The 23,197-nt window shown below is 43.7% G+C and overlaps 1 protein-coding gene across 1 annotated transcript in view; it reads right to left on the reverse strand.

Moving 5' to 3' along the window:
* Nucleotides 1–244: 244 nt before the first annotated feature.
* The window catches only part of ints1 (integrator complex subunit 1), a gene marked incomplete at its 5' end in the record, with an annotated part of 76,001 nt that continues 53,048 nt past the window's right edge, over nucleotides 245–23,197 (reverse strand). The window contains 9 exons of the mRNA XM_084328325.1: nucleotides 245–2,292; nucleotides 4,082–4,191; nucleotides 6,876–6,967; nucleotides 7,348–7,418; nucleotides 12,045–12,161; nucleotides 15,172–15,281; nucleotides 19,766–19,890; nucleotides 20,552–20,744; nucleotides 22,701–22,834. Of these exons, the coding sequence (XP_084184451.1) occupies nucleotides 2,177–2,292; nucleotides 4,082–4,191; nucleotides 6,876–6,967; nucleotides 7,348–7,418; nucleotides 12,045–12,161; nucleotides 15,172–15,281; nucleotides 19,766–19,890; nucleotides 20,552–20,744; nucleotides 22,701–22,834 (1,068 nt within the window). The 3' untranslated portion in view covers nucleotides 245–2,176. The remainder of the gene's footprint in view (nucleotides 2,293–4,081; nucleotides 4,192–6,875; nucleotides 6,968–7,347; nucleotides 7,419–12,044; nucleotides 12,162–15,171; nucleotides 15,282–19,765; nucleotides 19,891–20,551; nucleotides 20,745–22,700; nucleotides 22,835–23,197) is intronic.

Below are 23,197 nucleotides of genomic sequence, written 5' to 3' on the forward strand. Positions count from 1 at the left end.
AGAATTACTGGAATGAAATGAAAGAGCGCCGGGGCCGAAAGAGCTCCACTTATTGTTTCCAGGGTTCCCACAGACATTGCAAAAAGAAAGTCAAGGACTTTCAAGTACTTTTACAAGCACTATTTTCAATTTTCAAGGATGTCACTCGAAGGATATAATTCACTTTTAAATGCTGTTTTTTTAAGCATCTTCTTGGCCTGCTTGCCAGCTAGAGCATCACACGCAAAGAAATGAGGAAAAGCAGTTGGAGCGCGCGAGACAGCGACTCGTCAGATTTTATTAAAAAGGAACAAAAAAATTCTTGATTGAAAACAATTTGATCATGGATGGACAAAACATTCAATGCGAATGGTTGGTTTGAATTTCAAGGACTTTTTAAGCACCTTGTTAAAATGTTTAGCTGTTTTCAAGGAATTCCAGGCATTGATTTTTTTTTAAATCAAGCACTTTAAGCACTTCAAGGACCTTGTGCGAACCCTGTCCATCTGTGTGTTTCTTCTCTTGTTTTTTTGTTGTTGTAATAATTAGTTCTTGTGAAATGTCAGTGCTTTTCAAATACTTAAAGGGGAACTATCTTATAAATGGCCTTTTTCAGTGTTTAGCATTGTTTCCTAGCTATGTGGACTTATATTAATAGGATCTATGTCTCTAATTCTCATATTGGCGCAGTCTTCCAATTCTCCTCTCACAATATTCACCCTCGCTGAACTGAGTCATCTGAAAATGTGCATATCTGTGATGTCAGAGGTTTCTCAGCTGCATAATAATGTGGCTCCTCAGGCACCAGGCCACACAGTGGTTGGAGCCCAGCCTCAAAACGGCTTAAGATCTTGAGGTAGAAAAATGCTGTTTTTGAGGACTTGATTAGAAATACAAAACAATGATTTTTTTTTTGAAAAAAAACCTTACAGAGGTGTTCCATAGACTCACAGGAATTGTGTAAAAGTGCCCAAATAGTGAAAGAAATAGTAAAATAGTTCCCCTTTAACTGCCTTCAAATCGGACTAGTAGTGAAACTTAAAAGATCCAACCGACGGCGGTGATCTGTAACTTCCAGAACATCGCCTATTGGGATGTAAAAAAAAATAAAAAATAAATAAACGCATTAACAAATCTCGCAATGTCTTCTCTGGAACTAAAAGCAGATGATGGTAGTTTATAGGTGGTGTTCGGTTTAGAAAGCAATATCACGGCATTATACAAAGATGAATTGACCTTTATTTTAGCCTTTGAAGGAATTCACAAATGAAAAACACACAGTCTTTAAATCAATGAAAATCAGGAGCCCCCAGTATTCATCCATCAATGAATCAACCGATAATGATACGATTACAGATCGTGCTAGAGGCGTCCAATATACAAGGCTAATAACTCTTAACCCTTTCACTGCCGCACTACCAAACGGTTAACCCTTTCACTGAGACAATACACAGGTTAACCCTTTCCACTGCCACACAACAGCAGGTTAACCCTTTCACTACCACACTACAGAAGGTTAACCCTTTACAATTTGATCATGGATGAACAAAACATTCAATGCGAATGGTTGATTTGAATTTCAAGGACTTTTTAACTCTTTAATTGCCAAACCCGAGATAAGTCGGGTTAACTCGCCATGCGTTGGCTGCCAGACCCGAGATATCCCGGGTGTTGGTCGCTTATTCTTTTATTCGATTTTTTTTTTTTTAAACTTTGACCAGTCAGCTGGTTCTTTTAGCGTTTATCGCTTTTTCTGGTCAAGTATGACCGACAGAAACAGGTTGAATGGGGTATAGATCGGGGAAAGACACTGAGAAAATACGGCGAGTCCGGGAGTCGAACTCGTGTACCCCAGATCTGTGACGCGCACGGTTGTCCCCGACGCCGAAATAGCGTCCGAGGTACGCGGTGAGCTACTGGAGCTCCCCTTTATTCGATATTTTTATTCATTATTCATCCAGGGACCTCGGTGTTACCATAGGAAATGAGTCTGAGATCGCCAAAGTGCAATACCGGCCGCATCCTGCTAGACGGCAGTATCGAGCACCCTTTGAAACTGTACACAGTATCTTACCCTGTGTTACGTTCAAATCCCTGAAACCTTGTAGTGTGATAGTAAAGGGTTAACCGTCTGTAGTGTGGCAGTGAAAGGGTTCAAATGGTATGGACCCCGGCCTTCCATACGGAGGGGTTCTTCTCATGTCGTCGCCTCCATGTGGAGGACCTTCATGGACTCAGAGATCATGGAACTGGTGTCGATCTGTCCGTAGATGCCGACCAGGAAGGCCTTGTGCAGCAGGATGTCTGCGTGCTCTGCAGAGAGAGGAGACGGATATATGCAGCATGAGTGTGTCTTTCTTCTAATTACTGTTCCTTTATATCCTGTGAGAGGCATACTGAGCGGACACGTGCACTTATCTTATTCTCTGCTGAACAAAAAAGAAAGTGCACTTTTCCACTAATTAATCTTCCTCGTCTATAATATATTACTACTATATATATATATATATATATATATATATATATATATATATTATTATATTACTACCTACTATACTAATATGTCTCTACAATCATGCACTCTTCCACTAATTAATCTTCCTCGTCTATATTGCTACCTACTAGGGCTGTCCCCGACTAAGGATTTGGATGGTCGACTAGGATTGGCCAAAATTTGTCGTTAGTCGACTATTGGTCGACCAAAAAAAAGAAAAAAAGTATAATATTTTTAAACTTTTATTTTTTTTTAGTTTTTTATCATTCCATTTGGGCTGTGGGGGTGCTTAATGTCTGAAGGAGTCGACTGAAGGCTTCTTGTCCTCTGCAAAAGCATGCAATTGGTCCACTGATGGATACATCTTGATATTTGTCTAGTCCAGTGTGTTCATTAGATGGTGAAATCCTCTTTCAGTGCCTCTGTGCCTGTTTTTGTAGGCAGTTAGCCTCTGGTATGCGTGCCATTAGCGTTAGCCACGCTTCTATGCCTCTTTTCTTTTGGAAAGAATGATAAAAGAAAAATAATTTATATTAATTTTTATTTTTATAATTATATTCGACTAAGAGGTTGGCCAGTCGACTACGGCTCCTTTCGACCGATTAGTCGACGAATCGATTAATAGGGGTCAGCCCTACTACCTACTATACTAATATATCTCTACTATCATGCACTCTTCCACAAAATAATCGTCCTTGTCTATATTACTACCTACTATACTAATTATGTCTCTACTATCATGCACTTACACTAATTAATCTTCCTCGTCTATATTACTACCTACTATACTAATATGTCTCTACTATCATGCACTCTTACACCAATTAATCTTCCTTGTCTATTTACTACCTACTATACTAATATGTCTCTACTATCATGCACTCTTACACCAATTAATCTTCCTTGTCTATTTACTACCTACTATACTAATATGTCTCTACTATCATGCACTCTTACACCAATTAATCTTCCTTGTCTATTTACTACCTACTATACTAATATGTCTCTACTATCATGCACTCTTACACCAATTAATCTTCCTTGTCTATTTACTACCTACTATACTAATATGTCTCTACTATCATGCACTCTTCTCTCTATCACGCACAGAGAGGAAACGGGTATATATTATCTTCTGGTCTCTCTCTAGTCTGGAGAAGACGGTAAGCTAATTTCCCAAAATGTTGGCGTGTTCCTTTAACACAGGGGTTCTCAAACTTTTTCATACCACGACCCCATTTTATTTAGGATTTTCTTTGGGGGACCCAAAAACGTAATGTATCGCGTAATTTCAAACGTGGAATTAAGGAATATCAAAATAAAAGCGCACGTTGTTGAACTTGATCATGCATATTTATTAGATCATTTTATTACAGCACTATGTCATCAATACACATTTATAAAACATATATAAGGCATATTTAGACAATACATGTTGCCAGAAGCTTAAAAAAATTTAAATAATTAAACGTTTTTTTTTGGTATCTATTTTTTTTTATTTGCCAATGTGCGACCCCACTGTCACCTAGCCACGACCCCAATTTGGGTCGCGGCCCGTAGTTTGAGAACCACTGCTTTAACATGTCCCCTCCTGCACACACTACTGACCTTGACAGAGCAGCACGTACTCCGGGAGGCTCCTGAGGGCCGTCTGCACCACGTCGAAGTTCCCGCTGCCCAGGCAGTACATGAAGGTGGGCAGGAAGTCTGTCGCCAAGCTGCAGCACGGAGGAGGAAACACTTTACATTTAGTCATTTAGGCTACGTTTAGACGGAGAGAGTCTGAACAGAAACCGCAAAAGTCGTCTTACGGTCTCACTTTTAATGTTGCGTTTAGACTAGTGTTTTGGGATGGAATTCTGCGTGCAGACGACACTGTGACGACTCCAGACGACGGAGTCCCACTGTCACACGATTGGCGCATATGTCACATGACGTGCTGTGAAGACCCGCCCTACTCTGCCTCTGATTCGCAGACTGTGGGTGGGGAATGTGATTGGACCAAAGCAGAGTCACTCACAGACAGTGGGTCCAGTACTAATAGTTGTGATAGCCGCGGGACAGATTCTTGTGTATTTAAAAGTACTGCCAATGTAGCCTTCAGGTGATCGCCATGGATAGAATCAGACATGCTTTGTTTACGCTTCTAGGCTACTGGCGCATGCCTGTGATGTAAGCAGTACGCGCGACGAGAGCCTTGACAACCCTTTCGTCATCGTTTTATGCGGTTTGACAGTTTAGATGAGAGCGCAAAGGTTTATCGTTTCTAGGAATTCCACCCTGGAAGGTGGTCTCACTTTTTTGCGGTTTCACCCCGTACAAACGCTGTTTCCGTATAAACGAAAGGCACATCCGAAAATATATTTTTGCGGATTTACCTGCTAGCGTTTCCGTCTAAACAGGGCCTTAGTCATTCAGCTGATGCTTTTATCCAAAGCGACTTACAAGTTCTGTACGTCATCAGGAAGGAAGGGTACAACTCTATCAGCTGAGTAACAATGTTCATCAAAGTGTTGAGTGCTACAGTGTAGGTTAGTTTATTAGGACAAGTGCATGACATTACTTTATTAATATACCATGCAACATGTACTGTACATTACTTAAAAAATACATCATGTAAAATGTACATTACTTTAAAAATATATAATGTAAAATGTACATTACTTAAAAAATATATCATGTAAAATGTACATTACTTTAAAAATATATAATGTAAAATGTACATTACTTAAAAAATACATCATGTAAAATGTACATTACTTAAAAAAATACATAATGTAAAATGTACATTACTTAAAAAATACATCATGTAAAATGTACATTACTTAAAAAATACATAATGTAAAATGTACATTACTTAAAAAATATATCATGTAAAATGTACATTACTTAAAAAAATACATCATGTAAAATGTACATTACTTAAAAAATACATCATGTAAAATGTACATTACTTTAAAAATACATCATGTAAAATGTACATTACTTAAAAAATACATCATGTACATTACTTAAAAAAGATATGTAAAATTAAAAAATATATGTAAAATGTACATTACTTAAACAAATATCTTTTAATCATTGCTATGCTGCTAATTGTTAAGTCTTTTAAATCAAGTTACTATTTTATTGCTCTCTTCTTGTACTACTTATGCCGATGCTGTTGCTATAATAGGCAGAGGAGCCAGGAACACAGACATGCACCGTTTAAACCACCTGCACATTGTATATTACTGTGGCACTTTAACGTTACATTAGCACTCTTTTCGTTGTACTGTACTTGTGCTGTATGACGACAATGAATTTGAATCTAATGTAATCTTAAAAAAAAGCTTTTCCTCTCTCCATCTCTGCATGTCTACCCTAGCAGCTCCTTCACATCAACCACTGACTGGACAGAGGGACTGACCAGGGCTGGTTCTGGACGCAGGGCTGAAGGCCATGTTCCTACACTTCAAAATACTACTCCTCACCTTCAAAGCCCCCCATAGCCTGCCCCCCCCCCCCCCCTACCTGACTGATCTCCTTCTTCCTCACCGCCCCACCCGGTCCTCCTCCACTGCCTCCCTCACTGTCCCGTCATCCAAACGTTGGTGATCAGGCCTTCTCACACACTGAGACTCCCCCACACTCTCCACCTTCAAATCCTGCCTCAAAACCCACCTGTTCTCCCTAGCCTTCAACCTCCCCCAACCTTAACCACCCCCCCCCCCCCCCCCCCCCCCCCTCCAACCTGTTGTGATGTTTGTTACTGTGGCTCTATGTTTCTGTGTATCTCATGCCGTTTCCCCCGTGGTCTTATGTTCCTTTTTGTTTCTTTGTTTTTCTCTGTTTCTCTGCCTACTGTCAGCGACTTCGGGTTCTTGAGAAGCGCTATATACAAATAAAATTAATTATTATTAGGGATGCTCGATATTGGCTTTTTTACCGATACCGATATACCGATATTGTCCAACTCTTAATTTCCGATACCGATATCAACCGATATCAACCGATACCGATATATGCAGGGTTTCCCCCCCAACATTTTTTATAATTTCAGGTAATTAACATTACATATCTCTTGTTGTGGAATTAACACAACATTATGCATACTTTTGACAATAAATAAAATCAGAATTTGTTCTTACTTGCTTGCCTGGGTAAAAAAAGGTTCTAGAAATGTTAAAAAAAATATATATATATATTTTTTTTTTGAAAACAGATACCGATATTTTCCGATATCACATTTTAATGCCGATATCGGCCGATAATATCGGTAGGCCAATAATATCGGACATCCCTAATTATTATTATTATTATTATTATTATTATTATTATTATTATTATTATTATTATTATTATTATTATTATTATTATTATTATGTACACAGTTAGATGAACAGTGACCAGAGGGACTGACCAGGGCTGGTTCTGGATGCAGCGCAGGGCCAGGCTGAAGGCCATGTTCCTACACAGCTCCTCGGAGGAAGCCATCAGTCGCTGGAGGTCGTTCTGGAAACAGAAGAGGTGGTGATCGATACGCTGCATAGAGGAACACGAACACTGTAACACTGTTGTTGCTGCATAGAGGAACACTAACACTGTAACACTGTTGTTGCTGCATAGAGGAACACTAACACTGTAACACTGTTGTTGCTGCATAGAGGAACACTAACACTGTAACACTGTTGTTGCTGCATAGAGGAACACTAACACTGTAACACTGCTGTTGCTGCATAGAGGAACACTGACACTGTAACACTGTTGCTGCATAGAGGAACACTAACACTGTAACACTGTTGTTGCTGCATAGAGGAACACTAACACTGTAACACTGCTGCTGCATAGAGGAACACTAACACTGTAACACTGCTGCTGCTGCCGTGACTCACAATGAAGTACTGGATGATCTCTGGACTCCTCCTGGACCTGTCATCCACCTCCGTCAACACCTCCAGCACATCTAGAGGAGAGGAGGAGAGGAGAGGAGAGGAGAAGGAGGGGAGAAGAGGAGAGGAGATAAGAAGAGAGAGGAGAGGGGAGAGGAAAGGAGAGGAGATAAGAAGAGAGGAGAGGGGAGGGGAGAGGGGAGGAGAGAGGAGAGGAGGAGAGGAGAGGAGAGGAGAGAGGTGAGGGGAGAGGAGAGGAGAGGAGAGGAGAGGAGAGGAGAGGAGAGGAGAGGAGAGGAGAGGAGAGGAGAGGAGAGGAGAGGAGAGGAGGAGAGGAGAGGAGAGGAGAGGAGAGAGAGGAGCGGAGAGGAGAGGAGAGGAGAGGGGAGAGGTGAGGGGAGAGGAGAGGAGGAGGAGAAGAGGAGAGGGGAGAGAGAGGAGGAGGAGGAGGAGAGGAGGGGAGAGAAGAGGAGAAGAGAGGAGAGGAGAGAAAAGAGGAGAATAAAAGAAGAGGAGAGGGAGAAGAAAAGAGGAGAAGAAAATAAAAGAGAAGAGGAGAGAAGAGAAAATAGAAGAGAAGAAGAAGAGAAGAGAGGAGAGGAAAGGAGATAAAAGAGGAGAAGAAAATAAAAGAGAAGAGGGAGAAGAAGAAGAAAAGAGAAGAAAAGAAAAGAGGAGAAGATGAGAGAAGAGAAAAGAGAAGGAGAATAAGGAGGAGAGAAAAGAGAAGAAAAGAGAAGAGAGGAAAAGGAGAAGAAGAAAGAAGAGGAGAAGAGAAGAAAAGAGAAGGAGAAGAGAAAAGAGAAGAGGGAAAATAAGAAGAAAGGAGAAGAAAAGAAGAGAAGAGGAGAAGAAGAGACGAGAAGAGAAGGAGAAGAGAGAAAATAGAAAAGAGGAGAAGAAAAGAAAAGAGAAGAGAGAAAAGGAGAAGAGAAGATAAGAGAAAAGAGAAGAGAAGGAGAGAAGAGAAGATATTCCTTTATTGATCCCCTTGGGGAAATGCGGGCATCATAGCAGCATGGGGGAGGGGGGGGGGGGGGGGTACAGGTGTGGACAGGGTAATAGTAGAAAGACATATATAGGCGATACAATTGTATCTCAATATAAAGATATGAGAAAGATAAACAGTGTAAACAATATAATTAACTCTCAATATAAAAATATGAGAAAAATAAACAGTGGTGGTGGTGAGAGGGTAGAGGAGGTGGTGGTGAGAGGGTAGAGGAGGTGGTGAGAGGGTAGAGGAGGTGGTGAGAGGGTAGAGGAGGTGGTGAGAGGGTAGAGGAGGTGGTGAGAGGGTAGAGGAGGAGGTGGTGAGAGGGTAGAGGAGGAGGTGGTGAGAGGGTAGAGGAGGTGGTGAGAGGGTAGAGGAGGAGGTGAGAGGGTAGAGGAGGTGGTGAGAGGGTAGAGGAGGAGGTGGTGAGAGGGTAGAGGAGGAGGTGAGAGGGTGGAGGAGGTGGTGAGAGGGTAGAGGAGGTGGTGAGAGGGTAGAGGAGGAGGTGAGAGGGTAGAGGAGGTGGTGAGAGGGTAGAGGAGGAGGTGGTGAGAGGGTAGAGGAGGAGGTGAGAGGGTAGAGGAGGTGGTGAGAGGGTAGAGGAGGAGGTGGTGAGAGGGTAGAGGAGGTGGTGAGAGGGTAGAGGAGGTGGTGAGAGGGTAGAGGAGGAGGTGGTGAGAGGGTAGAGGAGGTGGTGAGAGGGTAGAGGAGGTGGTGAGAGGGTAGAGGAGGTGGTGAGAGGGTAGAGGAGGAGGTGGTGAGAGGGTAGAGGAGGTGGTGAGAGGGTAGAGGAGGTGGTGAGAGGGTAGAGGAGGTGGTGAGAGGGTAGAGGAGGTGGTGAGAGGGTAGAGGAGGTGGTGAGAGGGTAGAGGAGGTGGTGAGAGGGTAGAGGAGGTGGTGAGAGGGTAGAGGAGGTGGTGAGAGGGTAGAGGAGGAGGTGAGAGGGTAGAGGAGGTGGTGAGAGGGTAGAGGAGGAGGTGGTGAGAGGGTAGAGGAGGTGGTGAGAGGGTAGAGGAGGTGGTGAGAGGGTAGAGGAGGTGGTGAGAGGGTAGAGGAGGAGGTGGTGAGAGGGTAGAGGAGGTGGTGAGAGGGTAGAGGAGGTGGTGAGAGGGTAGAGGAGGTGGTGAGAGGGTAGAGGAGGTGGTGAGAGGGTAGAGGAGGTGGTGAGAGGGTAGAGGAGGAGGTGAGAGGGTAGAGGAGGTGGTGAGAGGGGGGTAGAGGAGGTGGTGAGAGGGTAGAGGAGGTGGTGAGAGGGTAGAGGAGGAGGAGGTGAGAGGGTAGAGGAGGTGGTGAGAGGGTAGAGGAGGTGGTGAGAGGGTAGAGGTGGTGGTGAGAGGGTAGTGGTGGTGGTGAGAGGGTAGAGGAGGTGGTGAGAGGGTAGAGGAGGAGGTGGTGAGAGGGTAGAGGAGGTGGTGAGAGGGTAGAGGAGGTGGTGAGAGGGTAGAGGAGGTGGTGAGAGGGTAGAGGTGGAGGTGGTGAGAGGGTAGAGGAGGTGGTGAGAGGGTAGAGGAGGAGGTGGTGAGAGGGTAGAGGAGGTGGTGAGAGGGTAGAGGAGGTGGTGAGAGGGTAGAGGAGGTGGTGAGAGGGTAGAGGAGGTGGTGAGAGGGTAGAGGAGGTGGTGAGAGGGTAGAGGAGGTGGTGAGAGGGTAGAGGAGGTGGTGAGAGGGTAGAGGAGGTGGTGAGAGGGTAGAGGAGGTGGTGAGAGGGTAGAGGAGGTGGTGAGAGGGTAGAGGAGGAGGTGGTGAGAGGGTAGAGGAGGTGGTGAGAGGGTAGAGGAGGTGGTGAGAGGGTAGAGGAGGTGGTGAGAGGGTAGAGGAGGTGGTGAGAGGGTAGAGGAGGTGGTGAGAGGGTAGAGGAGGTGGTGAGAGGGTAGAGGTGGTGGTGAGAGGGTAGAGGAGGAGGTGGTGAGAGGGTAGAGGAGGTGGTGAGAGGGTAGAGGAGGTGGTGAGAGGGTAGAGGAGGTGGTGAGAGGGTAGAGGAGGTGGTGAGAGGGTAGAGGAGGAGGTGAGAGGGTAGAGGAGGAGGTGGTGGTGAGAGGGTAGAGGAGGTGGTGAGAGGGTAGAGGAGGTGGTGAGAGGGTAGAGGAGGTGGTGAGAGGGTAGAGGAGGTGGTGAGAGGGTAGAGGAGGTGGTGAGAGGGTAGAGGAGGTGGTGAGAGGGTAGAGGAGGTGGTGAGAGGGTAGAGGAGGTGGTGAGAGGGTAGAGGAGGTGGTGAGAGGGTAGAGGAGGAGGTGAGAGGGTAGAGGAGGTGGTGAGAGGGTAGAGGAGGTGGTGAGAGGGTAGAGGAGGTGGTGAGAGGGTAGAGGAGGTGGTGAGAGGGTAGAGGAGGTGGTGAGAGGGTAGAGGAGGAGGTGGTGAGAGGGTAGAGGAGGTGGTGAGAGGGTAGAGGAGGTGGTGGTGAGAGGGTAGAGGAGGTGGTGAGAGGGTAGAGGAGGTGGTGAGAGGGTAGAGGAGGTGGTGAGAGGGTAGAGGAGGTGGTGAGAGGGTAGAGGAGGTGGTGAGAGGGTAGAGGAGGTGGTGAGAGGGTAGAGGAGGTGGTGAGAGGGTAGAGGAGGAGGTGAGAGGGTAGAGGAGGTGGTGAGAGGGTAGAGGAGGTGGTGAGAGGGTAGAGGAGGTGGTGAGAGGGTAGAGGAGGTGGTGAGAGGGTAGAGGAGGAGGTGGTGAGAGGGTAGAGGAGGTGGTGAGAGGGGGGTAGAGGTGGTGAGAGGGTAGAGGAGGTGGTGGAGAGGGTAGAGGAGGTGGTGAGAGGGTAGAGGAGGAGGTGGTGAGAGGGTAGAGGAGGTGGTGAGAGGGTAGAGGAGGTGGTGAGAGGGTAGAGGAGGTGGTGAGAGGGTAGAGGAGGTGGTGAGAGGGTAGAGGAGGTGGTGAGAGGGTAGAGGAGGTGGTGAGAGGGTAGAGGAGGTGGTGAGAGGGTAGAGGAGGTGGTGAGAGGGTAGAGGAGGAGGTGAGAGGGTAGAGGAGGAGGTGGTGAGAGGGTAGAGGAGGTGGTGAGAGGGTAGAGGAGGTGGTGAGAGGGTAGAGGAGGTGGTGAGAGGGTAGAGGAGGTGGTGAGAGGGTAGAGGAGGTGGTGAGAGGGTAGAGGAGGTGGTGAGAGGGTAGAGGAGGTGGTGAGAGGGTAGAGGTGGAGGTGGTGAGGGGGTAGAGGAGGTGGTGAGAGGGTAGAGGAGGAGGTGGTGAGAGGGTAGAGGAGGAGGTGGTGAGAGGGTAGAGGAGGTGGTGAGAGGGTAGAGGAGGTGGTGAGAGGGTAGAGGAGGTGGTGAGAGGGTAGAGGAGGAGGTGAGAGGGTAGAGGAGGTGGTGAGAGGGTAGAGGAGGTGGTGAGAGGGTAGAGGAGGTGGTGAGAGGGTAGAGGAGGTGGTGAGAGGGTAGAGGAGGAGGTGGTGAGAGGGTAGAGGAGGTGGTGAGAGGGTAGAGGTGGTGGTGAGAGGGTAGAGGAGGTGGTGAGAGGGTAGAGGAGGTGGTGAGAGGGTAGAGGAGGTGGTGAGAGGGTAGAGGTGGTGGTGAGAGGGTAGAGGAGGAGGTGAGAGGGTAGAGGAGGTGGTGAGAGGGTAGAGGAGGTGGTGAGAGAGAGGGTAGAGGAGGTGGTGAGAGGGTAGAGGAGGTGGTGAGAGGGTAGAGGAGGAGGAGGTGAGAGGGTAGAGGAGGTGGTGAGAGGGTAGAGGAGGTGGTGAGAGGGTAGAGGAGGTGGTGAGAGGGTAGAGAGGTTACCTTCCACCGCCTCTCCTCTGGAGATCTTCTTCAGGTACAGGGTCATGTCGCCCGCCGTCAGCGAGGAGACGGACGCCGACATGTTCACCAGCGGCAGAGAGCCGGCCGAGGAGTCGTCTGGAGGAGTGAAGAAGAGCGAGAAGAGAGGTCGTCATCATCACAGCTGTGGTGGCGACGACGTATTCTCCCGCTCGAGAAACAACAAACAAGGGGCTCCGTGAAGCGCGGGCAGCAGAGCGAGAGCGTTAACTTATCATTCTTCCAGTGGTGGAAAGTAAAAGTAAGCGATGTAGTTTGTTTTCTGGGCCGAGCTGAGCCATGCGGGCAGGGTTTAAATACTCCGGCAGGACAAGCGCTTACAACGATGCATTTTTTCTCCCGTGATCGAAGCTGTCTGTGTGCTGTTTACCGTTGGTGGCGGTGGGGGGGGGGGGGTGCATGAGGAGGGTGCATGAGGAGACATAATAACGATAATCTAGCGTTGATTTCAGGAAGATTCGATAATCAGGCGAAAAATGACAACGTGATAACTGGATTTCACTAAAGGGCTATTTTCGTGTCTTTTCCTGTGATTACTCAGAATCACCCAAACTATACTCTTATTCACCACGGTATAAAATGGAAATGTACGGATGAAAAAACAATCTGTTTTTTGCATGTTGACCAGAAGGAACTCACTGACAATCGACAGCGTTATTAGATCCATAGCCATAATATTTCATATATTTTAAGCACTTGCAAACACTGCATTCTCTCCATTGAACAAAGCGCTGGCACACAACGGCACAATGCCCATAGCGCCCTCTGGCGCCCAATGAGTTAATCAGGGCAGCATAACTGGACCACACACCACTTTAACATGACCTATAGAGGTCAATAGATAGACAAACGTCATGTAGAATGTGTACTTTTACTTTAGATACTTAAGTACATTCAATAGCAAATACTTCTCTACTTTTACTTAAGTAGGATTTGAATGGAGGACTTTTAGAGTATTTCTACTTTTACTTAAGTAAAGGAACTGTGTACTGTACTTCTTCCACCACCACTGTATTTTTCATCTTGTTTGTTTATCTGCCGGAATGAAGACGACAAAAGCAAAGTGGGAAGAGAAACAACAAACAAGGTCTCCGTGAAGCACGGGCGTCGTGTGAGTATTAACTTATTATCTTTCATTTTGTTTGTTTATTTTGTCGTCAGGGCCAATAGGAGTAGAGGGTAGAAATATGAAACGGATGAATTGCGTAACTAAGGGGTTTGAAGCCAGAGAGATCATCTGCCCCTCGTCTCCCTGGTTACCTGCGTCCACAACAAGGTAACCACACACCGGGGGGGGCTCCGCACACGATACGCAAACACAGCTGCTGCCAGAGGCTGAGAGGAGGCCCTCCCTCCTGAAGGGAGCGTAGTGGACGCTTCAGCTGTTTGTGAGCTCTCACTGCTCTGTGTAGAAGAAGCCCCACACAGGTGGATCCTGAGATCCTGAGATCCCAAGATCCACAAACAAAGCGGTCCGAGGCTTCCAAAGGTTCCCACAAACATTGCAAAATGAAATTCAAGGACTTTCACATACTTTTCCAAGCACTATTTTTCATTTTAAATGGGCATCCAATTCACTTTTAAATGCGTTTTTTTTGGGGGGGGGGGGTCGGATCCAATATTTATGGCTTAAAACCAATTTCTGACAATTAGTTACACTATAGATAAAAAAATTTATTTATTTCTTGATTCAGAATTTTTTTTATCATGGATGAACAAAACTTTCAATTTGATTTGAATTTCAATTACTTTTTTTAAGCACCTTGTTAAAAAAACTTGGCTGTTTTCAAGGAATTCCAGGCCTTAATAATAATAATAATAATAATAATAATAATAATAATAATAATAATAATAATAATAATAATAATAATAATAATAATAATAATAATAATAAATCAAATGTCTATAGCACCTTTCAGGAGACCCAAGGTCGCTTCACAATCAAGAGGACATGGGAAAGGGGGCAGTAGGAGAGAAATGAGGGCCGGTAAGGGATAATGAACCTAACCTAATCTAAACTAACTAATGGGGTGGTGAAAAGGGTGTGTTTTGAGAGCAGTTTTGAAGTTTTTCTTGAAAAAATAAAATAAAAATCAAGCACTTTAATAACCCTTTCACTGCCACACGACAGCCGGTTGTACAAAATATTTGTACTTATATGGTTATTCAGTGCAAGGGTTTAATTGTGTTCAGCATGGCTGGGGTGCAGCTTCCTTTTTTCGTCCTTATTTGCACTTTGCGTGTGCCCTGTCCTCGTTATGTCTTTCTACATTGACATTCTCATCTCTTGCCAAGAGATCTTTCATCAGGCAATCAACAATCAGGTGCATTAAGATGGTGGCTGGATTGCTGTCATTTGGTCACAAATCTACTTTGTTTAAACAAAGAAAATGAAAAAAAGTGGGCCACGAAAAGACATTAAATGAAGAGACTGCCATCTGTAAGCTTGTGGTCAATGAAATGGATTTCTATTGGTGATTAAAAATAATATCTCTGTATGGAATTACAAAAGAATAAATGTGACAGCTGAAAGTGCTCGACAGGAATAGCTTTCCCTGTTCGAAACTATTTCTAGCTGGCTGCCAATCAATAATCTGCCTGCTTCAAGAAAGGTGATGGCTACAGATGGGGACCATCACCACCGTGGAAAGCAGGGTCTGTACTCTGTCCAAGGAACATCCATCGCACGTGAACCTCCTGAGCCTCCAGAAGTCACGCCTTTTCATTCTTTTGCGTTGCTCTCTGCAGCCTTGTTGGGCCACAAGCAATGATCCTTGCAAGGGGCACTGGAACAAGGCTGCAACAACGACAGCCGGTTAAACCCTTTCACTGTGACACGACAGAAGGTTATAGCCCTTTTACTATCACACAACCGGACGGCGATGCTCCATCATTAGCATCATTAGCTCCGCATTTGCGGAGCTAATGATGCTAATGACGGAGCATCGCCGTCCGGTTGTGTGATAGTAAAAGGGCTAACCTTCTGTCGTCGTGTGGCAGTGAAAAGGGTTCAGCACTTCATCAAGGAGGACCTTGTGGTGCGACCCCCCGACAAACAAAGCGGTCCGAGGTTATAGGCTCCGCTTACCGTCGCCGTCCTCCGAGCCGAGGCCCGAGCTGGAGGTCTTCACGGGGAGGGTGAGTCCAGCCAGCAGGGACTTCAGCTGCACCAGGTCGGGGTTCTCCGCACACAGACCCCTGGGGGGGAGAGAGAAGAAGACAAACAGAGTAGAGTAAATAAAGTTTATTTATATATATAACACTTTTCACAGAGAGAACTCCCCCAAAGTGTTTTACTACATACGGCAGAAATAAAATAAAAAAATAAAAAAGCAAGAACCATTCAAGTGATAAGAGACGGAACAAAAAACTAGGGATGCTCGATATTGGCTTTTTTACCGATACCGATATACCGATATTGTCCAACTCTTAATTTCCGATACCGATATCAACCGATATATGCAGGGTTTCCCCCCCAAAAAATTGAATAATTTCAGGTAATTAACATTACATATCTCTTGTTGTGGAATTAACACAACATTATGCATACTTTTGACAATAAATAAAATCAGAATTTGTTCTTACTTGCTTGCCTGGGTAAATAAAGGTTATAGTAATGTAAAAAAAATAAAAAATTGAAAACCGTTACAGATATTTTACGATATCACATTTTAATGCCGATATCGGCCGATAATATCGGACATCCCTACAAAAAACACAATGCATCACAGAGAGGGAAAAAACAATAGACATATTTTATACCTGGAGGAGAAGTTCAAACATTACCCAAAGGCCTGTTTAAAACAGTAATGTTTTTAACCGATTTAAAAAAAAAATCAACAGACGCTGCAGCTCTTAGGCCACGAGGAGGAAGGGCCTTCCAGAGTCTAGGCGCTGCTACAGACTGAAAGGCTCTGTCACCTCTGGTGATCAACCTGGTGCGCGGAATGACCAAACGGAGTAGAGAACTCGTTTCATTAACCGCAGTGATGGCCGTCAGAAGGGGGGTCCCTGCCTGGGTAGGTGAAGAGTTCGGTAAGGCTGAGAGACGATATGCCGCTTGGAAGAATCGATAAATCGGGACATAATTATCGATAGATATCGCTATTTTTATTAGTATTTAGATTTAATTTTTTTTATTATTATTATTATTTAAACAACAAATGTATGTTTACTTTGCAGCAATTCTTTGTCGTTGCCGCCCTCTTTAGTGTTACAGATTTCCCCCCATTCAAAACCACCACAGTGATCCTCCTCATGTTACAGTCTGGTCTCTGGATGTGATGGAGGAGTGCTGCATGTTGAATGCACGGTGCAGAGTTGCAATTCAACTGAATTGACATGAAATGGGGATGTTTTAACTAAAACATGCCACAAGACCTAGTATTTTAGTATAGTATAAAGTATTTATTTAATAGAAAACAATTTATACATGCAAAAAAATGATGTCACTTATCGATTTCACGCAGTTATCGATAAGTGGTCTCAGCCTTAGAGATTGGTAGGGCAAATCAAATCAAATGTATTATAGCCCGAGATCTTATGGAATAGCCCCCATGGGCTGTACGAGTCAAGAAGAAACATCACAAAAGATAAACTATAAACACCATGAAATCCAAATATGCGACACTCCCAGACTTTCCCCAATGAAGATGAGGAACGACTCACTAAAAACCTAGTGACAGGGGGAAAAAAAGCACCACAGGTGGCGTGGAGGAGAGAAACCTCAGATGGGCTGTTCAAAGGGGGGATCCCCCAACAGGATGTCGGTGATAATATAGTGTTGTGGATGATCGATGGATGGAGAATAGAACAGGCGAATAATTGGTATGAATGTATATATACATGTAATGAAACACACATATATATATATATGAGGGCTGTCAGTTTATCGCGTTAATTAGATTAATTAATTACACAGCAAATTATCACGTTATGAAAATTAACTCAAAATGAATTACATTTAATTTTTTTTTTAATAATCTTTTTCTTTTTATCTCATTCATTCCATAAGAACGTAGAATACACATTTTAAATGGTCCATTTGCATGTTCCTGGTATCTGATTCTAGGGACATCTATGGATCTCAGGGAATGTATTCCCAGTGTCAGAAATATTGTGTCTGTTACTAGGCTTGAGTAAACTGTAATGAACCAAATGAGAATATCAATAAAAAAAATTTTATCTTTGACTGTGAATAACACCATGCAAAAATTTACCAGACAAATTAATAGATGGAAGATGATTAAACAGAAGGTTTTGTAGATACAGTACTGAATTCTGCCATCTGGACACATGCAATTTGAAATATGATTATAGAATATAGAATATCAGGCATAAAATGGTTATGCGATTAAAATGAGATTAATTAGATTAATTAATTACAAATCCTGTAATTAATTAGATAAAAAAATGTAATCGCCTGACAGCACTAATATATACAAGGTAATAATAGTATCTATGGTACATACGATTTCTTTTTTATTATTAAAATAAATAGAGCTAAGGACAAAAAAAAGAAAAAGAAAGCATAGGAAAACTGAGGGAGATGTAGAGTAAAGTTATGAGGACTTCTGCTGTGCGTCAAAGTGTAATGTCTAATGTACTTTTAATACTTATACGTTTCTGCTGAGCCTAGTTTTAAGATAAGATATTCGGGGGAGGGGAGGTACAGGTATGGGAAGGGTAATAGTAGAAAGACATAAATATAGGCAATACAATTACATCTGAATATAAAAATATGAGAAAATATAAACAGTGTAAACAATATAATTAACTCTGAATATAGAAATATGAGAAAAATAAACAGTGTAAACAAAGGTGCAGGTGAGGGTCTGTGTGGGCCTATCGGTTATATTATACATTACAATAAATATGGCAATAAAGAATTTGAATCTGAATGTATACTATGAGTAAACCATGAACTATAAACTGTGACGTACCACCTCACCACCTTGACAGAGTCCACTTTACACTGCAGGACTGCATTCCAAGTAGTATGTCTATTAACCGACTTTAATGTGTTATCCTTGATGATTCTTAAATTCACTTACTTTTATTGTATTGTATTCAAACTCAAATTAAACTAAATAGATGTTGTGCAAAAAGTGACCCAGTCGAGGGTAAAGTTATGCGACCAGCAGCTCTATAGCTTGCCTTGTTGGTTGGTTGGTTGGTTGGTTGGTCCACAACAGTGTCTCCACCTAGAGGCCAGTTCTGGCTCTACAAGGCTGACATTTTGCATGGAGGTCAAGTGTTTCCGTGTGCACGCTCATCTGTACCTTTGTTTACACCGTTTATTTCCCACCTCATATTTTTATATTCAAATGTAATTTTATTGCCTATATTTATGTCTTTCTGCCATTACCCTACACATACCTGTACCCCCCCCCTCCCCCAGGCTGCTATGATGCCTGAATTTCCCCCAAAGGGGATCAATAAAGGAATATCTTATCTTATACGCTGTGACAGCTATAGCGGGTTAGTGTTTGTTACTTCCACAGGTGTTTCCAAAATCAAAAACAGCAGCTCTTGTTGCATTAATACACTTACTGTAGGATGGGTATTAATACACTTACTGTAGGATGGGCATTAATACACTTACTGTAGGATGGGCATTAATACACTTACTGTAGGATGGGCATTAATACACTTACTGTAGGATGGGGATTAATACACTTACTGTAGGATGGGCATTAATACACTTACTGTAGGATGGGTATTAATACACTTACTGTAGGATGGGTATTAATACACTTACTGTAGGATGGGCATTAATACACTTACTGTAGGATGGGCATTAATACACTTACTGTAGGATGGGCATTAATACACTTACTGTAGGATGGGGATTAATACACTTACTGTAGGATGGGCATTAATACACTTACTGTAGGATGGGCATTAATACACTTACTGTAGGATGGGCATTAATACACTTACTGTAGGATGGGTATTAATACACTTACTGTAGGATGGGCATTAATACACTTACTGTAGGATGGGCATTAATACACTTACTGTAGGATGGGCATTAATACACTTACTGTAGGATGGGCATTAATACACTTACTGTAGGATGGGGATTAATACACTTACTGTAGGATGGGCATTAATACACTTACTGTAGGATGGGCATTAATACACTTACTGTAGGATGGGCATTAATACACTTACTGTAGGATGGGTATTAATACACTTACTGTAGGATGGGTATTAATACACTTACTGTAGGATGGGTATTAATACACTTACTGGGCATTAATACACTTACTGTAGGATGGGGATTTATAAACTTACTGTAGGATGGGGATTAATAAACTTACTGTAGGATGGGCATTAATACACTTACTGTAGGATGGGCATTAATACACTTACTGTAGGATGGGTATTAATACACTTACTGTAGGATGGGCATTAATAAACTTACTGTAGGATGGGGATTAATAAACTTACTGTAGGATGGGGATTAATAAACTTACTGTAGGATGGGTATTAATACACTTACTGTAGGATGTTTTGCATTAATACACTTACTGTAGGATGGGCATTAATAAACTTACTGTAGGATGGGCATTAATACACTTACTGTAGGATGGGCATTAATACACTTACTGTATAATACACTTACTGTAGGATGGGCATTAATACACTTACTGTAGGATGGGCATTAATACACTTACTGTAGGATGTCAGAGTGCTTCTGCAGATAGGGGATGGCCGCTGCTGCATCATGGGTAATGTACTTCTGGGTAAACTGCAGGAACTTATTGATGAAGACCAGCGGAGAACGGGTTCTCTGGAAGCTCTGTGAGGAACATGTGGTGCAAACATCAGTCAAGCGGTTATTTTAGAACCCAGAAGTTCAGTCAAGCGGTTATTTTAGAACACAGAACTTCAGTCAAGCGGTTATTTTAGAACACAGAACTTCAGTCAAGCGGTTATCTTAGAACCCAGAAGTTCAGTCAAGCGGTTATTTTAGAACACAGAACTTCAGTCAAGCGGTTATTTTAGAACACATAACTTCAGTCAGGCTGTTATTTTAGAACACAGAACTTCAGTCAAGCGGTTATTTTAGAACAGAGAACTTAGTTTGACAAACAGTCGGATGAAAGAAGAAAATAAACCTTGATTTGAACCAACACTCACCCGTAACATTCACTTTAGACCATTTTAAACACTTTTAACGCACCATATTTTATCTATGTATTACTAAAAGATTTGCACTACATCCATACCTTTAGGTTAGCATTTTTGTACCTCATTGCTTGCATTTTGTACTTCATTTTGTACTTTAGCTTGTACTTTTGTTCATATATTGTATATTTTGTATAGTTTTTTGAACTTTATTCTTTTTACTGTATGAAGCACATTGTCAGGAGGCTCATACAGAACCAAGCATTTCACTGTAAAGTACCTTACATCCGTGACAAATACAACTAAACTTGAGCGAGTGTGTGACTCCGCACCTGAAGGACCTTCATGAAGGAGAGCAGGCAGTCCTGCAGCGCCCTCTGGTGGTCGCTGTGGAACACCAGCGGCTGCAGCAGCTCCAGGATGGCCAGCGTGTTGTTGAAGAAGGTCAGGTGGTTCTGCTGCCGGAACTCCTGGAAGTTCAGGTGGATGCGGCCGTGGAGCAGCCCCGAGATCATGGGCAGGTGTCTGGGAGGAGGAACAGGGGAGTGAGTAGGGTCAGTGGAGCAGCCCCGAGATCATGGGCAGGTGTCTGGGAGGAGGAACAGGGGAGTGAGTAGGGTCAGTGGAGCAGCCCCGAGATCATGGGCAGGTGTCTGGGAGGAGGAACAGGGGAGTGAGTAGGGTCAGTGGAGCAGCCCCGAGATCATGGGCAGGTGTCTGGGAGGAGGAACAGGGGAGTGAGTAGGGTCAGTGGAGCAGCCAGAGATCATGGGCAGGTGTCTGGGAGGAGGAACAGGGGAGTGAGTAGGGTCAGTGGAGCAGCCAGAGATCATGGGCAGGTGTCTGGGAGGAGGAACAGGGGAGTGAGTAGGGTCAGTGGAGCAGCCCCGAGATCATGGGCAGGTGTCTGGGAGGAGGAACAGGGGAGTGAGTAGGGTCAGTGGAGCAGCCAGAGATCATGGGCAGGTGTCTGGGAGGAGGAACAGGGGAGTGAGTAGGGTCAGTGGAGCAGCCAGAGATCATGGGCAGGTGTCTGGGAGGAGGAACAGGGGAGTGAGTAGGGTCAGTGGAGCAGCCCCGAGATCATGGGCAGGTGTCTGGGAGGAGGAACAGGGGAGTGAGTAGGGTCAGTGGAGCAGCCCCGAGATCATGGGCAGGTGTCTGGGAGGAGGAACAGGGGAGTGAGTAGGGTCAGTGGAGCAGCCAGAGATCATGGGCAGGTGTCTGGGAGGGGGTAACAAGGCGGCAGGCGGTCACAGCACCATAGAACTCATAGAATAAAGGCCATTCCCATTCAGATCAGATAGGTCTTTATTGCCAAGTAGTTTTACACATACAAGGAATTTGATTTGGTTGTTTGGTGCAACATTAACGGACAGACAATTATGGTTAAATAAAAAGGTGGAATACAATTAAATGGAATATAAACTAAATTAACATAGAAGCACAATGGAATATAATTAAAAAAATGTAAATAGGAATAGACCAGGGCTGCACAATTGTGCATGATGTGGTCAACTATATACACTAATTAAGAATAAAAATAACAATACAGTGGGATGGAATATTTAGCAGGGCTGTGCAATTGAGCAGTAATGTGCAACAAGTATGAACAGTGAAGTGTTTTGAGTGTATATATACAAATTATAGTCCAGTGCATTCCTGAAGGGTTATTTGACTGCTACACCTTTCATTCTATGACAAAAAACTGTATCTATATCTGTACATATCTCTTACCTACTCTTACTAGTTACACTGCTGGCCAGTATGACTTACTACCATAGTGTCTTTATACCTGTATCACTGTACATATTAATACTATATCTATATCTGTACATATCTCTTACCTACTCTTACTAGTTACACTGCTGGCCAGTATGACTTACTACCATAGTGTCTTTATACCTGTATCACTGTACATATTAATACTATATCTGTACATATCCCTTACCTCCTCTTACTAGTTACACTGCTGGCCAGTATGACTTACCATAGTGTCTTTATACCTGTATCACTGTACATATTATTACTACAACTCTGTATATACACATCTGATTAGCACTACTGTATTACTCAGTCGTACTAATGTATATATTTTATACCTAGTTTAATCACCTGTACATTGTAGATTACTGTTGCACTTTACTGTTACATTTGCACTCTGGTTGGATGCCAAACCTCTTTTCGTTGTACTGTACTTGTGCTGCATGATGACAATTAGGGATGCTCGATATTGGCTTTTTTACCGATATACCGATATTGTCCAACTCTTAATTTCCGATACCGATATCAACCGATACCGATATATGCAGGGTCTATAATTTCAGGTAATTAACATTACACATCAAAATTGCTTGTCTGGGTAAATAAAGGTTAAATAAATGTAAAAAAAAAAGAATATCGGCCGATAATATCGGACATCCCTAATTTTTTATCTGATCTAGTGCTGGGATCAGGTTAAATTGCTTGCAGCCGGCTGACCTGAGCAGCAGGACCGGGTGGGACACGGCCAGCTTCCTGCAGGCCAGGTTGGCGTCAGACATGCGGTTCTCAGCAGACTTGGAGTCTCCCGTCTCAGCCAGCAAGGTGACCAGGCGGTGGACCATGACGTCCAGCTGAGAGGGAGGGAGGGAGGGAGAGGGAGAGGGGGGGAGAGGGAGATAGAGAGAGGGAGAGGGGGGGGGAGAGAGAGAGAGGAGACAATACAATTATTTACCAACACCATCATCCTGAAAATCACTGAAGTAGTTTACATTTAGTTATTTAGCTGAACGCTTTTATCCAAAGCAACGTACAAGTTCTGTACAACAACAAGTCAGCAGGAAGGAAGGGTACAACTCTGGCAGCTAAGGGTCAGTGAGATCGCTCGTCAAACAGTGTCTAACTCGAGTGCTACATTGTTTATTTTAGTTAATTAGTTTATTTTAAATTACAGGCCAGATGATCTGTCCCAGCAGTGTGAGTAAATAAATGTTAAA

This window comes from Notolepis coatsorum (assembly GCF_963971535.1).
Source record: "Notolepis coatsorum genome assembly, chromosome: 14".
Lineage (NCBI taxonomy): Eukaryota > Metazoa > Chordata > Actinopteri > Aulopiformes > Paralepididae > Notolepis > Notolepis coatsorum.